Source organism: Typopeltis vanoorti, chromosome 25 (genome assembly GCF_054136105.1).
Source record: "Typopeltis vanoorti isolate ZY-2024b chromosome 25, IOZ_Tvanoo_1.0, whole genome shotgun sequence".
NCBI lineage: Eukaryota > Metazoa > Arthropoda > Arachnida > Uropygi > Thelyphonidae > Typopeltis > Typopeltis vanoorti.
Window position 1 is genome coordinate 43409424 of NC_143573.1, and position 16350 is coordinate 43425773.

At 35.8% G+C, this 16350-nt stretch overlaps 1 protein-coding gene across 1 annotated transcript in view; it reads right to left on the minus strand.

Moving 5' to 3' along the window:
- LOC150092693 (cytosolic carboxypeptidase 2-like) overlaps positions 1-16350 on the minus strand; it is a 354069-nt gene that overhangs the window by 166861 nt on the left and 170858 nt on the right. The window contains exon 11 of the mRNA XM_090414258.1: positions 7833-8002. Within this exon, the coding sequence (XP_090270384.1) occupies positions 7833-8002 (170 nt within the window). The remainder of the gene's footprint in view (positions 1-7832; positions 8003-16350) is intronic.

Genomic DNA, 16350 nt, shown 5'->3' on the forward strand with positions numbered 1-16350 from the left:
TCGTTTAACAGATAGAAAAATGGAATACAAATTTTTATGTGGGAAAATGCTTGTTTCTAAGTATGTGCTATATACATGTGATATAATATAAAATTATGTTAGCATAAAGAAAAGAGATTGTAAGTTGTTAGAGGAAATAATAATTTTTTTGATTGTGCAAAGCTGTTAATACTGTATAAATTGAACAAAGATTTACTAAAATTTGTAATACTTGTCTGAGGAATGACTTGCATAATATATTGTGAACAAACGTTCAAAGGGCAAAGGCACGGCAACAGAAGGAGAGGTGGCCTCAGGCAGTCGCGTGCTCATGGCACGTGGCAGAGCATGGTCAGAAGAAAATCAGAAACAAACGGTATCACGAAATGAAGCGAGATCCACGTGGGTGAAGTGCTACACGTTGGGCGAGTTACGAAGGTTACAGTGATTACCGATAGGGGAGATAGAAATAAAAGGGTTAGGGCCCCATCCCTCGCATTTGAATTTTTTTCCTTGGCTGGTGATCGGAGGTCATCTGGCAGATAGAAAGTTGCACAGAGGAGCGGCTCTGTCACGAAGCGCTTGGACTAGGAACAACAGTAAGCTATGTTCAGAGTCCGAATGCAGTTTTTAATGCTCTTGTTTCATTAAGAATACATGTAATCTTATCTGATTAGTATTGGAATTTAGTATGAATGTTAATTGTATTGTAAATGTGTTAATATGCTTAATAAACCTTTGCTATTTTTAAACCTAAGTGTCTGAGTTCTAGAATCTGATGCACCACTTGTAAAAGGTTCAAACCAGAGCAGAGAAGAATAGGTCACATTGTGGGTCACAACTGCAAAATCAATAGTCACTTGTGTATGTCTTGAAATCACTTCTTGGTTAAGATAACTTTACTTAATCTAACTGTTTTAGGTGGCACAGCAAACAAAAAAAATAAATATTCCTAGAGCTCTATGATAGATTTCAAGAACTTTGCCACTTAGGTTTTGACTCGCTCCTGAGGCAATCCCTTTGTGTCTTCGAGGTACTGACTCTGTAGGGAAGATCTGAAGTATAGAACACATAATTAACAGTCTAAGGGATTGGGACACAACAATGCCAATGCAAGCCCTCATACAGCTATAGCAACCTTGGAAAAAATTCAAGAACTACAGTAAAAAACCCTTTCAACATTTACCTTAAAACTCCTTACCAAATATTCCAATCATTGTTTCAGCAGACCATACAGGTTTGCTGAAACAATACCTTGGTGGTAAATATTTTGCTGATGATCAGGAGGTTGAAAATGAGGTACTGAGTTGGCAAGACAACAGACAAAACAATTTTATGTTGCATGTTTTGAAGAACTGATAAAGTGATGGAACGAGTGTATAAATGTTGAAGGAGGATTATGTAGATAAATAAATGTTTTTCTGAGGTATGTATTGGCTGGTTTTGTTTTTTATAACTATCTGTAAGTTACTGACTTTCTTTTGTACTTTGCCTAAGTTGATTGACCTAGCAGCCACTTAAATTTACTGAAGCAAGTTAAGATTTCAAATTCAGGACTAATCTTTTCCAAAAAGATGGAAAATTTGGAAAAGATAGCATCTTTTCCAAAAAGATGCCATCAATGGCATCTTTTTGGAAAAGAATACGTTTATCCTCCTAAAGCGAAGACAGATTTAATGGATGTTTTCTCTGCTCTGATCAGCAGTCTAGTGAAGTTGATGGACTAATGCTGACCCTTCACAAAAAACTTAACTCTGATGAATGAAGATTGTTCAGTGAGTGATTCATCAAAATAACAGTTATAAGAGGTTGTGGGTAATGTTGCCAATTTAGCTCTTTTGCAGCTAGATCTAGCTCCTCATTTTCTCCTCTAGCTCCAAAAATTTTAATCTAGCACCTAGCTCCAAATCTAGCTCCTTCAGAACTTGTTTCAGCTCTTTTTAGTAGTTTTTATAAACTACTCTTAAAGAAATTGCTTTAAGACTTTTCCAGATGTTCGCATTTGATAAAGAATCGTATTGTATGTTTGGTGCGAGTATTATACACGTTTTAAACATGCAATGACATCAGTCAGTCACGTGGCCCAACAGTCAGCCATTTTGTCGCCTTGAAGTTGATAGCACTGCTACAAGTTAGTCTGTTGCACAGTGTTCTGGTTGGTAATTACGATTGCGAAATTTTCAAAGACTGATCATAATTTGTCCAGTAAAGAGTTGTATACTCTTTTCAAAAATGAGCAAAGCTTACAAGCAAAAATTTAGGAGGGAGTGGTGTGGTTGAAAATGGGGAATGTTTAGTAAATGCAAGTGTGAAGTTCCTGGTGACACTAAAAAGGCTACTGTAAGTTTTGCAGATGATATAGCTGCTAAATATTGTCAGCTTATAAAGCATAGTGAAACTAAGAAACATCTTGCTGCAGTTTCATATAAGGCTATTCTTATTACAAATATGCTTGTGAAGAAGTCTGATGAGAACAGCAAACTTTGAAGGCAGCTTAGCATTATTTCTTTGTTGTCACTCATCATTCAACAGTTGCGATCATCTAGCAGATCTTTGCAAAAATATCATCTCAGACAGTCAAATTATGCCAAGATAAAAATACACCGAACCAAGTGCTCTGCAATTGTAAAAAATATTCTAAGTGAGCATTTTGAAGAAGTGGACATTGGAGATGAAAATTTCAGCTTGCTGATAGATGAATTGAATAATATCACAGCGAATAAGAATTTAGGAATGGCCATCATTTATTATAGCAAGAAATTCAACAAAATTATGTATACATTTCAGAGCATGGTGGTTCTAGAAAAGTGTGATGCTAGTGGTATTGTGGCTTCAATGAAAAAAAGAGCTGTTGACCAAAAAACTGGACATTAAAAATCTCATTGCAATTGGTACAGACAACACCAGTGTTATGATTGGTGTCAATAATGGCATTTATGAACAACTGAAGGCATATATTCCCTCCTTAATTTTAATTAGATGTGGATGTCATTCATTACAACTGGCAATGTCTCACACTTGTGCAGAATCTCTCCAAAGAAAATTATAATTTTTAGTTGCCGAAATGCATAAGTGGTTTTCACATTCTTCTTCGAGACAAGCAGCATACAAAGAACTGTATCAAATTATCAACGAAAATGATGCTCCTCTAAAAATTGTAAGCAACTATGTAACTAAAATGGTTGCATAGTTGCTAGGTGGCTCTCCATTGAACCTGCAGTAGACAGAATTCTCAGCCAGTGGTTGGAATTAAAAACTCACTTCGAAGTCATGAGTGTGACTGAGAAATGTTACAAAGTTCAAATTTTGTGGGAGATGTACAAAGATGAAAGGAATCTGTTTTACCTTTTATTTTTGCATCCTGTTCTGGTTCAAATTCAGCAAGTTAACAAAATTTTTGAATCTAACAGTGCGGATAAGATGAGATTATTTGAAGACCTTTCTCGTTTGATTAGCTCCATTGGCAATATGTTAGTGCTCCCATCATCCACAATCGACCCTCTAGAGTCAGAGATTGATGATAAAGAAAATAACACAAAATGATGAGCAATATCTTAGAAATAGAGAAAGATAGTTTCTTCTTCAGCTTAAGCAAAGGTTGCCTAAAAACTTGAATATTTTAAGAATAATCTCTTCTTTTTCTGTTGACAATATCCTAAAACATATAAAAGAACCTGTTACTCTCATCTTAGAAATAATGAAATTAGAAATAATGCTGAAAACAGAAAAAGATGTTGCTGCTTCTGAATACTAGTACAATACTCCACTTAAATAAATGGACAAATATAGAAAACACTGAGCTATTCTGGACCGATGTACGAGAATACAAAGATTCATCTGGAATGAATCCATTTAAAGAAATTGCTCAGTGTGCAATAAATTTATTAATACTGCTAAATTCTAATGCAGAAATTCAACAAATTTTTAGTTCCATGAACATAATTAAAACTAAATTAAGAAACAAGATGGAATTGCCAATGCTAACAGCTATTTTATCAGTCAACTATGGTCTCAGGCATAACAATAAGTGTTGTACAGACTATCATTTACCAGCATCTACACTGAGTAATACTGGAACGATGGCCACATAAAATAAAGCTGAAAATCTAAGTGAAAACATGGGTGAATTAATCACAGAAGACCACTTGGAAGATGTCTTTAGCCACTTATATGCAAGTATCACTTCAACTTGAATAAAGTAAGTAACTGAAAAGTATCAGCTACCACTTCTAAAATTTTAGCTTCAACTTCTTTAACTCCTTTTTAGCTCTTTTTTTTTTTTTTCAAGATTTAGCTGTTTTTAGTAAATTTCATCTGGCAACAGTAGTTGTGAAGTTGTTAGATAATACAAATACTTATTTTTTCTGTAGTCACCTGTACCTGTGAAAGAGTCACCAAAATATTGAGATACTTGACAATAAAAAGATATTCTAATTATTCTTGATATATACAAGGAGATCTGAAAGTTATAGAATATCTTGTAGGTATTCAGAAAGATGTCCTATAACTTTCAAATTGGTCTACTGAACCAAAACTAATCATTATAATGCCAAAGAAAAGTCCCTTAGAAGATCAGTTTTGGACCTCAAAAAATAAACAGGGATTAACATCTTATCTCCATGAAGTCAAAGGACCCTCGTGGTGGAAAACCCATACTCTCTCATGCAAAGAGATCATTCAAACATGCCTTAAATCCATTCACAGTTTCCGTACTTGTTATTACACTCTTCGGCAATGCATTCTATTCACCAATCACTCTCCATGCAAAGAACCTGCTTCTCACCCCCCCTGCTCAAAACCTCCTTATACAGCTTCCAGGGATGATTTTTTGTTCTATCCTTGTCTCCTACTCTATGCAAAATCTTCACATTAGTTTGCTAACAACCCATCACCAACTTATTTGTCTCAGTCATATCCCATCTTCTTCTATTCACGAGGCTCTGCAACGAACATTCCTTCAACTTTTCTCATATCTGACATTTCAAAGATCTGACACTGAATTAATAAACCTTCTCTGGACCCTCTCCAATACATCCCCCCCCCCTGAAAACCAGGCAACCAAATCTGTGCACAATAGTCCATATGTGGCCTGATCAAAGCCTTATACAAGGGAACCATAACCCCTTTGCTTCTGCATGTCAATGACCTCATCATTATTGCCATAAGCCATTGCTATGTTCTTACAATTTTAGTAAAGTGACCCTTAAACTTGTTTATATGTTTCCTTCCCATTTACACCCCCCCCTCCATCCCATAAATATGGGCAAAATCAATTATGAGCACAGCAAACGATTCCATCAGGATAAACTAAGTATGAAAAAGTTAGTACTAGGAAAATAAAATCCAGCACATTTAGATTATTGCTGAACTCTAATCAGCCAAACATACACCACAAAACTGAAATCATCAAATTCCTGACATTTATCCTCAGGTGTACAGGATATTATGAACTAATTTTACACCATTTTTTACACCACGTAAATGAAAAAATTTACACCATTACCAACTTCCTATCTACAATTTTCCTCCAAATCAGTCTGTTACCTGTAAAGACTGCAACATTATCAGTTCTTATATTTCTGTCTTCTAAGACACTTTTTATTGTATCAATCAATCTAGATCTTGGTCTTCCTTTGGATCTTTTTGTCCTCTCATTCTGGCAAAGAATACATATTTTGTTAACCATTACTATCCCACTCTGTTTAAGTGGTACCACCTGAGATTAGCTTTGCTAACACTTTCTTGAATGCTAACAATGTCAAGTTCTTTCCAATAACCTCATTATGAATATATTACTGCCATTGATGCCATCTTTTCAATTCCCCCAATCTTTCTCAGAACTCTCATATCTGGTATCTAGTCTTTGATGTAGTGTTTTATTTCTAACCCAGCTCTCATATCCATAAGTTAAAATTGGTTTGAACACTACCTTGTATACAGCTATGCGTGGATAGGCTTATACCTTGTATACAGCTAGTTTAATGTTTTCACTAATTTCTCTCTTATTTCATATAAAGTTATTAAGTTGACCTCCTACTATATCTGCTTTGCTAATTCTGTTATCTATTTCCATATTTAATTTGCCATCTTCCCTACAAATTGTGCCTTAACTGAAATGTTTCACTTGTTCTATAGGTTCACCATTCAGGATACAATTGATGTTTTCACTAATTCTACCTATTTTCATTGTCTTTGTATTGCTGATTTTCATACCAAATTTAGTACAGCAGTTATTCGGTTTAGTCAGGATATCCTGCAGACTTGTACTGGATTTATTTATTAGTATAACATGATCTGCATGAAGTAAAGGGCTAAGATTAACATCAATTTTGATATGAGGCTTAATACCACCTTCCTTCCTAATGGGATTCATATAGATGATGAATAACAGTGGAAGTAATGTGTGCATCTTTTAACATCAAACCACCTCCCTGTGCTCTCTTCAGTTCTAACTGCTGAGTTACAACTCCAGTATAAACTATGTATTACTCAATATGACGTCCCATTTACAATATATGACTTCAGTGTTTTGAATTCTCAGCACCTTATCATATGCCTTTTCCAGATCTACAAAACTTAAATACAGATTTTTGTTATATTTCCATGATTTCTCAACTATTTGTCTTAAAGTGAAAATATGATCCTGAAAATATCTATTTGGCCTGAAGCCTGTTCTCCAAGCTTCCTTTCCATAATAGACAGTAGACTGAAGTTTAGAGGGTATACTGATAGTATTGCAAAAGGCTGCAAAACATGTAGGGATAAAGAAGTGGTTGTGCCACTGTATAAAGCACTGGTCAGAACACTCTTGGACTATTATGCTCAAATCTAGTCATGGTTTTCAGTGTGATGTGGAGACACTGGAGAGGGTCCAAAGGTAAGTAACTAAGACAGTATCAGGACTTTTGACTGCTAACTATAGAGAGAGAGAGAGGATGAAAAAATGTGGATTGCAGAGTTTGGTGGACAGGAGGAAATGAGGTGATATGATAGAGACATTTAAGTTAGTGAGAGGATTTTATCAGTTTAATACAATTGAGATTTAAAAAGAGTAGAAGGCGAGAGGGAAAAAACCAGAGGTCATCCCTGGAAGTTATGTAAGTGTCGTGAAGAGGGGTGTGGAGGAGAAGATTTTTTACATGGAAAATTGTCAGTGAATGGAATGCATTACCAGGATGTGTTGTTAATGCAAGGAGTGTTAAGGATTTTAAGGTTCAGTATGATAAATATGTTATATTTATCATACTGAATGAATCTCCCATGACGAGTCTGCCGACTCCACAGAGGGTGCAATAATAATAATAATTTTTCTTGGCCAAATGAAAATGAAATAAAATGATATAAAAAATGAAATCTTATAAAATTAAAATTCAGATTACAATTTTCCTAGGTTCATTTTTCATTCCGTTTTCAATTTCAATACAACATACATGTAGTCTCCATAGCTCAGTTGGTACCAGCAATGTCCTTTGGCTGGAAAACCAGGTAATACTTCCATTATATTTCATGTGATTTAATAAACTAATTTCTTGATTCTAATCAAGCCTCATTCAAGATCAATTGTTTAAGAAATTGAAGCTAAGAAAAAAATGAAAAAAAAATTAGCCCATTTGATTCATATTTCACACTTGTGTTCTGAAGAATATGATAATGAAAATTCTATTTAAAACAAGTGTTTTTCTCAGCTGTTTATATCACTTCCTATTTAGTAACACAACAATGGTTTATACTAATGCCAAGAAGTGCATGGATAATTAATAGGTTTTGTTTAGTTCTATGATAATTTTTTTAAAGCTAGTTATGAGTAGAAATTGTTTGAATAAATGACTCACGTTACATTGAAACTCACTAACCTTGATATGAAATGCTTTGTGTACCAAACTGACGGAAAACCATTTTTTAATACAGTTCGATATTGACGATTTAAATCTCGTCCTGTTAAACAGCAACGATAATTTCCTACCACAACACCATCTGGATTCAACATTGGAATTACTTTAAAGATGAACTGAGAGCGAAGGGTCTGAAAACATAAATTATCATGTTAGACTACATACTTTTAACCAGAAATAGCCTGCTAATATACACATTTTATAATAATTCAAATTACTATAAACAATGAAGATTTTTTTTTTTTTTTTTTTTGAAAAAAAAAAAAAAAAAAAAATCTTCCTATCGGTCATGGTTCTAGGTCAAGTGACCTGCTTCAATCTCTTGCTATTGTTTTTTTGGTCTTCCAACCCCTCCATTTTTATACAGTAATTTTGATAAGTTATATTATCCATTCAGTTTAGATCTTCTATCCAATTTTGTTTATATTTACTTATGTAATCATTAATTGCCTTTATTATTATTATTATTAAAATTTGACCTTCATGGAGTCAGAGACTCATTGTGAGAGGTACACACAAAGCTCCCATGCTTTAAACTGATTCAATGTGTCAACATTCATAACACACTCAGGCAATGCATTTGACTCACCAACCACTCCCCAAGCAAAAAACCTGCTCCTCACTCCTCTACTCACATCTTCCTTATACAGTTTCCAGCAATGGCCTCTTATTCTACCTCCCCTCTCCCATTCTATAAAAAATCTTCCATGTCAACCTGATAACCCCTGACTAGCTTATACGTCTCAATTATATCCCTCCCCCCTCCTCCTCCTTCTCCCATTAACAAAGCTTGCAATTTATATTCTCTCAATCTGCCTTCATGCTCCACATTCCAAAGACCACTGACCACCTTTGTAAATCTTCTCTGGACTCTTTCTAACATATCCACATCACCATGAAAACTCAGTGACCAAGTCTGTTGCCAATAATCCATGAGGTCTGATCAATGCCTTATACAATGGTATCATAACCGCTTTGATTCTGCATGTCTGGGTCCTCCACATTATTGCCATTATCCGATGTGATGTCTTCCCAACTTGTGCGATGTGGCCACTGAATTTCAGGTACTTGTCCACCACCATTCCCAGATCTCTTATCTCCTTTTCTTCCTTTAGAGTTTCCCCACCAAATGTATACTTTGCATCCAATCGGTGCTTACAAAATTTCAAAATCTTACACTCTGCAAGACTGAACTGATAGTTCCACTTACCAGCCCATTCATGCAATCTATTCAAATCCTCCTGTAAGGTCATAACATCTGCATTGCCCTCCCCATTTTGCATCATCTGCAACAGCTACATATCCCCAGTTAAACCCATTCCAATATCATTAATATACAAATTGAACAACAATAGTCCCAAAACTGACTAGTGACCTTCCTCTTTTGAGATATTGCACCTCCATATACAACTTTCTGATATCTGACAGCCAGTCACTGATCCAACTCAGAAGTCTTATCTAATCCCACCCATTTCAATTTATTTAACATCTTATTGTGTGGGTCTAACAAAATCTTTTGAAAAACTCTTTTGCGGATGCCATCCTCGATGAGTCCATGGACTCCTTGGAGGTCACATAATAATAATAATAAATCTAAGTATACCACTGTATATGCATCTCCCTTGTCTACCTTGTTATTATAGCACAAAAGTTAGTAAAATGTTATCTCCCTTTCATAAATCCATGCTGATAACCACAGAGAATACTGCTGTTGTCAACTCATTTCTGTATTCTACTTCTCACCAATCTCTCTGGTCACAACTCCAGACATACAGATTGGCCTATAATTTTTAGCCACAGCCTTATCACAACCTTTATGCAGTGGAACAATTTTACCTTCTTTTAACTCCTTTGGAACCTGTAACACTTGTTAAACAGGCGCATGCCAATGATACTGCCAATTCCCTGGAAGATTCTCATAAGCCACGTGGTGATATGTTATAAAATTCTATTGCCTTATTGACATCCAAGCTATTTATTTACTCAAATACGTCCTGCTCACTCACAATTAAGCCATCCTCTCCTATGTCCTCTACACTTAAGTTCCTCATGATTCCACCCTGAAATGCATGTCATATATCCACAAACTGTACTCCCTTCTCCTCACACAGCTCTGCTAGCATAACATTCGTGATTCTAGCTCTCCGTCTCAACTCATCGTTGTCATACTTTGGCAACACATTGATGACCTTTCCCACTATATTGTTATCTTTCATTCCTCTCAATAACCTCCTGATATTCGTCCTTACATGCTCCTTATATCCGCTTAAATTATTTGTCCCACAATCACCATTAATTCTCTTGCTCATTTCCTCCTTATGTTCAACATCTAAATTTACAGCCCATAAAATTTTATTTCTTTTACAATCCCACATGGCATATCAAGCTGTTTTTCTGAAAAATTTCATCTCTGCAGTTTGAATATATGTTTCATTTATATTGTTCATCTTTTGCCTCCATATAGTAAAGATGATTTAGATAGGACATTGTGTAGTCTGATTCTAATATGTTTCTGTTCTAGGGATGTCTTGAATATATTATTTATTATACAATTCAATTAATGTAATTTGATATACACTAAAATATCTTCATCGTCTTTATAAAATAAAGATGATATAATTCTTACTGCCAACAAGGGAAATGCAAAGTTATACTAGATACTGAGGAATATTATTACAAAATGTCAGAGTTACTACATACAGATACTTATTCCATTCTAGAAAATGATCCAACTTGAGAATTACACATCCAAACTAATAAATCTCCTCAAGACTGCTTTTGAATTCTCTAGAGAATTAAAATGACCTCACTGGTCTCTGCACCCTCTCATTCCTCCCATGGATGAGGTTCCTAACAATACTCAAAGAAAACACTAATCCCTCTAAGACCAATTGTGGATGGTATTGATTCCCCTACTATCTATCTAAGCATCTGGCAAAATTATTGAAAGCTCTTACAGGTTCTAGCTGCTACATTAAGAATCCAAAATACTTTGTTTCCATGAATAAAGACATCTACAAAAAAAAAAAAAAAAGATGAAATCTTGGCCAGCTTTCATATCACTTTTCTATTTACTAATGTATACTAATGTACCCATAGAAGAATATTAGTTCTTTTACAAGACAAATTATCTAAAATATTATGACCCTCTTAAGTCATTGTATAAATTCAGGCTACTTTATGTTTAGAAACATGATCTACAAACAAAATTATGGGTTAGCCATGAGCAACCCTCTATCTCCTGCACTAGTAAATATATGCTTATAAGCCATTTAAGGAAAAAAAAAAATTAGCAATAAACTCCTTTCCATTGAAACTAAGAACGTAGAAAAGATACATATAGATGATTATTATTATTGTTATTATTCAGACCTCCATGGAGTCAAAAGACTCTTCGTGGGAGGTCCTTCCTAAGAAACACAAAGTCTATCAAGACTCATCAAGGGATGGTCCCCCCCCATGAGAAACACAAAGTCTTTCATACCACTCCTTAAACTTATTGACCGTTCTCACTCTCACCACTCCATCAGGCAATGCATTCCATGGTTCAACCACCCTCCATGCAAAGAAACCACTCCTCACCCTCTTGCAAACAGTTTCCTTTCGTAACTTCCAGGGATGGCCTCTTGTCATCACTACTTCGTGCTGTTCAATCAAGCAAAAGAACTCCCCAGTGTCAACCCTGTAAACAACACCTCTCAACATTTTAAAAGTCTCAATCATATCACCTCTCCTTCTTCTATCTACCAAACTCTGCAGTCCACATTCCCTCAGCCGATCCTCATAACTAACATGGTACAGTCCAGAAACCATCTTTGTAATCTGCCTTTGTACCCTTTCCACAGTTAATTTATCTCCCTTCAAATCCTGGGGACCAAATCTGAGAACAATAGTCTAAGTGTGGTCTGATCAGAGACTTATACAACGGAATGAAAACCCTTTTATCTCTGCAGGTCAGTGTCCTTCTCATTATTGCAGCAATCCTCTGTGTTACCTTCACCACCTTTGCAATATGTCCCCTAAATTTCAGGTTTCAATCAATCATCAACCCAACCCCAGATCTCGTCTCCCCTACTTTCTCCAGTATAAGCGTCTCTGTAGCGCAATTGGAAGAATGACGGCACATTGTGCCCTTCAATTGGAAAAGGTTTAAGTTCGATTCTCGTTGCAATGACAGGAATCTTTATGTGGACTTTTTTCAATCAAAGGTGAGTTAGCTGATCTCATACAAAGGTAGCAGGGTTTTTCCTCCCAGAAACTCAGGTTTTTCATCCCACATACAGAAAAATCGGCCCTTCAGTACACACGCAATTTACAGACAAAAAAATACTGGTGGTGGTGTTGGGAGGTAGATGATATTGATGGATGTGATTGGTAGAGGTTCGGTGTAGTGGTGGAAACAGTTATATAGTAGGTGTCCTCCTGCGATGAGTCTTTGAACTCCTTGGAGGTGTCACGAATAATAATAATAACTCCTCCTATAGAGTATGCAGCATCCCATCGCTGTTTCCCAAACCTCAAGACCTTACATTTTGCTGCACCGACACCCCCATTCATTTGCCCATCTATCTAGCTTATTCAAATCCTCTTGCAGGACTACCACATATGCACTATTACTAATAATCCTTCCCAGCTTCGCATCATCTGCAAACAACTGAATATCCCCTTGCAATCCACTGACAATGTCATTGATATAAAGGTTAAACAATATAGGTCCCAGTACTGAGCTCTGTGGGACCCCACATGTAACCCTCTGCCTCCTTGAAACTGTCCCACCATACACAACTCTGATACCTATCGGACAGCCAATCCTGAATCTAGTTGGCCAATCTGACATCCAGACCCATGTGCTGCAACTTAAATATCAGCTTATCATGTAGCACCCTGTCAAATGCTTTCTCTATGTCGCTAATGATGTTTTTTTGATTGGGAAACATGGTCCAGCTTCACTTAAAGAGTTCTTGAACCATCTTAACAAACATCCTAGGATAAAATTTAGAGAAACTAGAAATTAACAGTTCCCTTCCTTTTCTTTATGTAAACCTTGCTCGTTTATTTGAAAAATTGAAAATCTCAATTACAGAAAATCAACAGCTCCATGATCAATCCCATCATTATCCTCCTCAAAAGCAAGGTATTATTTCCTTTGGGAATCCGAGCATGTACTCTCATCAGCAATAAAGAATAGATCACCAAAGAATTTAAGATGTTTTTATATTTTTTTTTTCAGAAGAATGGTGATCTTTGATTATGAAGATAACCACTCTTCTCAAAGAGTTTAAAAACTGACAGTCGATTTCAAAACTCTTGTTTAATTCACTACACACCATTTGAAGTAATGTTCTGAAAGGATATATCACTATTCCATATATCAGCTTTTTTTCAAACAAAATGGTACAAATCCTCAAAAATTATAAGAGTTGTACTTTATTCACCACTTAACAAAGCTTCGATCTTGGCTTTGCTCAGTAAAACCAAAATATAACAATTTGAGGTATACGGGCATGTACCATCTTTGGCGTGGCTGTAATTCCCCCATATTATGGACAAACTGAGAAATCAATTGAGCTTTGTATCAAAGAATATCTCAGAGATATCACTACTGTGGCAAGACCAGGACCACAGCTTTATCCAGTCATGTTCTCAATTCTTTTGAAACCAGATAACAATCAATCCTGTATACACTCAATAAACTGGATCAGATCTGAAATCATATATAAATGCTATAATAAACTCAAAAGAAAAATCCTGGAATCAACAAAAATTGCACTAAACCAAGTTCACCTTAATGTCAACTTCAACTACATCGTTTCTGATTGTTAATCTTCTATTCAGCTATGGTTTTTGTGAGATCAAGTCATTGTGCACAAGAACAGCAATGCAGATAGTCCAATAATTCATACAAATGTGAGTAATCTGCTGATAATTTAAAACTATGGTAAATTTAGTTTAATCCTTTATCCAAGCGTGAGCAAACAAAGTTTGCACCTGAAAGTATCTTCAGGACTGGGGTAAGGTGGTACAACACAGGGCACTCCTTGCAAAGGTGGAGCAAGCTACCAACACTCCTATCTCAGTATCTCCCATAATGCAAAACGCATCTCCTTGCGGATATGTATAATGTTATGCATTAAGGGAAGGGCCACAACCCAGACTGGTTTCGACCTTTACTGAGGTCTCTTCAGTGGGAGCCAGGCCCAAGTGGAGATACCAGGCAGAAGCATTAGCAGGTCATCTCTACCTATAGGAGTTGCCAAATGATGTGCCACCCTTTTTTAATAAATTACTCTGGATTTAGCAAGGAGTTCCCTGGTGTTGTACCACCTTACCGCAGTCCTGAAGATACTTTCAGGCACAAACTTTGTTTGCTCACACTTGGATAAAGGATTAAACTAAATTTATTATACTCTAACCAAGCGAAAAATAAACTTTCAACATCTTTCTCTAAATCCAGAGTAATTTATTAAAAAAGGGTGGCACACCATTTGGCAACTCCTATAGGCAGAGATGACCTGCTAATGCTTCTGACTGGTATCTCCACTTGGGCCTGACTCCCACTGAAGAGATCTCAATAAAGGTTGAAACTAGTCTGGTTGTGGCCCTTCCCTTAATGCATAACATTAGACATATCTGCAAGGAGATGTGTTTTGCATTATGGGAGATATGGAAATAGGAGTGTTGGTAGCTTGCTCCACCTTTGCAAGGAGTTCCCTGGTGTTGTGCCACCTTACCCCAGTCCTGAAGATACTTTCAGGCGCACATTTTGTTTGCTCACACTTGGATAAAGGTTTAAACTAAATTTATTATACTCTAACCAAGTGAAAAATAAACTTTCAACTTCTAAAACTATGGAGTATGTAGATGTACTCGTAGAAGTAACGTTTTTATGTATCTTTGATTTTTTTCACTTTCATGTAATGCACCCAATGAAGTCTTCTAGACTGACAAAACTAGTAGTGCCTTTATAAATAAATTTTCTATTCTCTTATCATTCAGCTGTATGGTCATATGTTATTTTTTGAAATATATATGACACACTTCTCTCTCTCTCTCTCTCTCTCTATATATATATATATATATATATATATATATATATATATATCAGTGGTGTCGTATGTCACTTTGGTTGGGCGTGCTGTTGTGTGGCTTATGCAACCCACACTACAAAATTCATGTCAATTTGACCGCATCTTTATCGATACATGAAAGTTTTAAGCATAGGACATTAGCACTCATCTTAATTGGTCCAATGCAATTTATTGTAATATAACTCTGAATACTTTAATTTAACAATTAATTGCAAACAAATCATGTACAGTGGTGGAACAATGTGCTTGTTTTTAAATATATCAGAGAACAATAATGAAAGTGAATGCTATATTTGGTTGGGACATCTGAATTACTCAAAGGTGTAAATATGTGAACCATCATTAATAAGTCATATGAGAATGGGAAATGTAAAAGAAAGAAAGTGTGAGTAGAAATATATTCATTAATGGCAACAAATTATTAATAATTGATATTTGTGATAATGTGTGTCCTATAAGTTGTGGGTAGAGTAAATAGCATGTGATCCTATTAAGTCTAGACATGAATAAGTGAATTTATGATGGTATAATTTAAAAAAAAAAAAAAAATCTTATCAGAAGAGGGAAAGACATTATTATTATTATTATGTGACACCTCCAGAGAGTCCAAAGATTTATTGAGGAAGAGAGTTGCATGAGCCATCAGTAGCAGAGGCTCTACCAATCAACCAACCTTTGCTGGTTGTTTGCAAAGTATAAATAACTAACCAATAAAAAACAGCCACTATACGGAAAGGCTAATCCAATGAATTAATAATGTTGATCAGGTGGTTCATTTAGGCATGGCAGGAATACATATGGTTTGATGGAGCAGCAAATCATTGTAAAATATGTTGGAAGTTTTTTCCCATTTGGTTAGACTATAATAAATTGAGTTTGCACCTGAAGTGTCTTCAGGACTGAGGCAACTCATGGTAAAGATGGACTAAGTTCTCATCACTTGTCTTAGTATCTCTCATAATGCAAATCGCATCTCCTTGCAGATATTCTCTAAATCCAAAGTAATTTAATAAGGCGAGACACCATTTGGCAACTCGCATAGGTAAATATGACTTCTCCATTACTTCCATCTTAGTATCACCACCTCTGGGTCTGGCTCCCACCAACGAGACCTCAATAAAGGTCGAAACCAGAACCAGTCTGGGTAGTGGCCCTTCCCTTAATGCAGAGCATTATACATGTCTGCAAGGAGATGTGCCTTTGCATTATGGGAGATACTAAGACAAGTGATCACAGCTTGGTCCACCTTTACCACAAGTTGCCTCAGTCCTGAAGATACTTCAGGCAGATTAAACTAAATTTATTATCGTAAAATATGTTGTGCATGTTATGTGCATTTCTCTGGTTTATGTATATTTTGCTTTGTTTTCAGAGAATCAGTATACATTTTA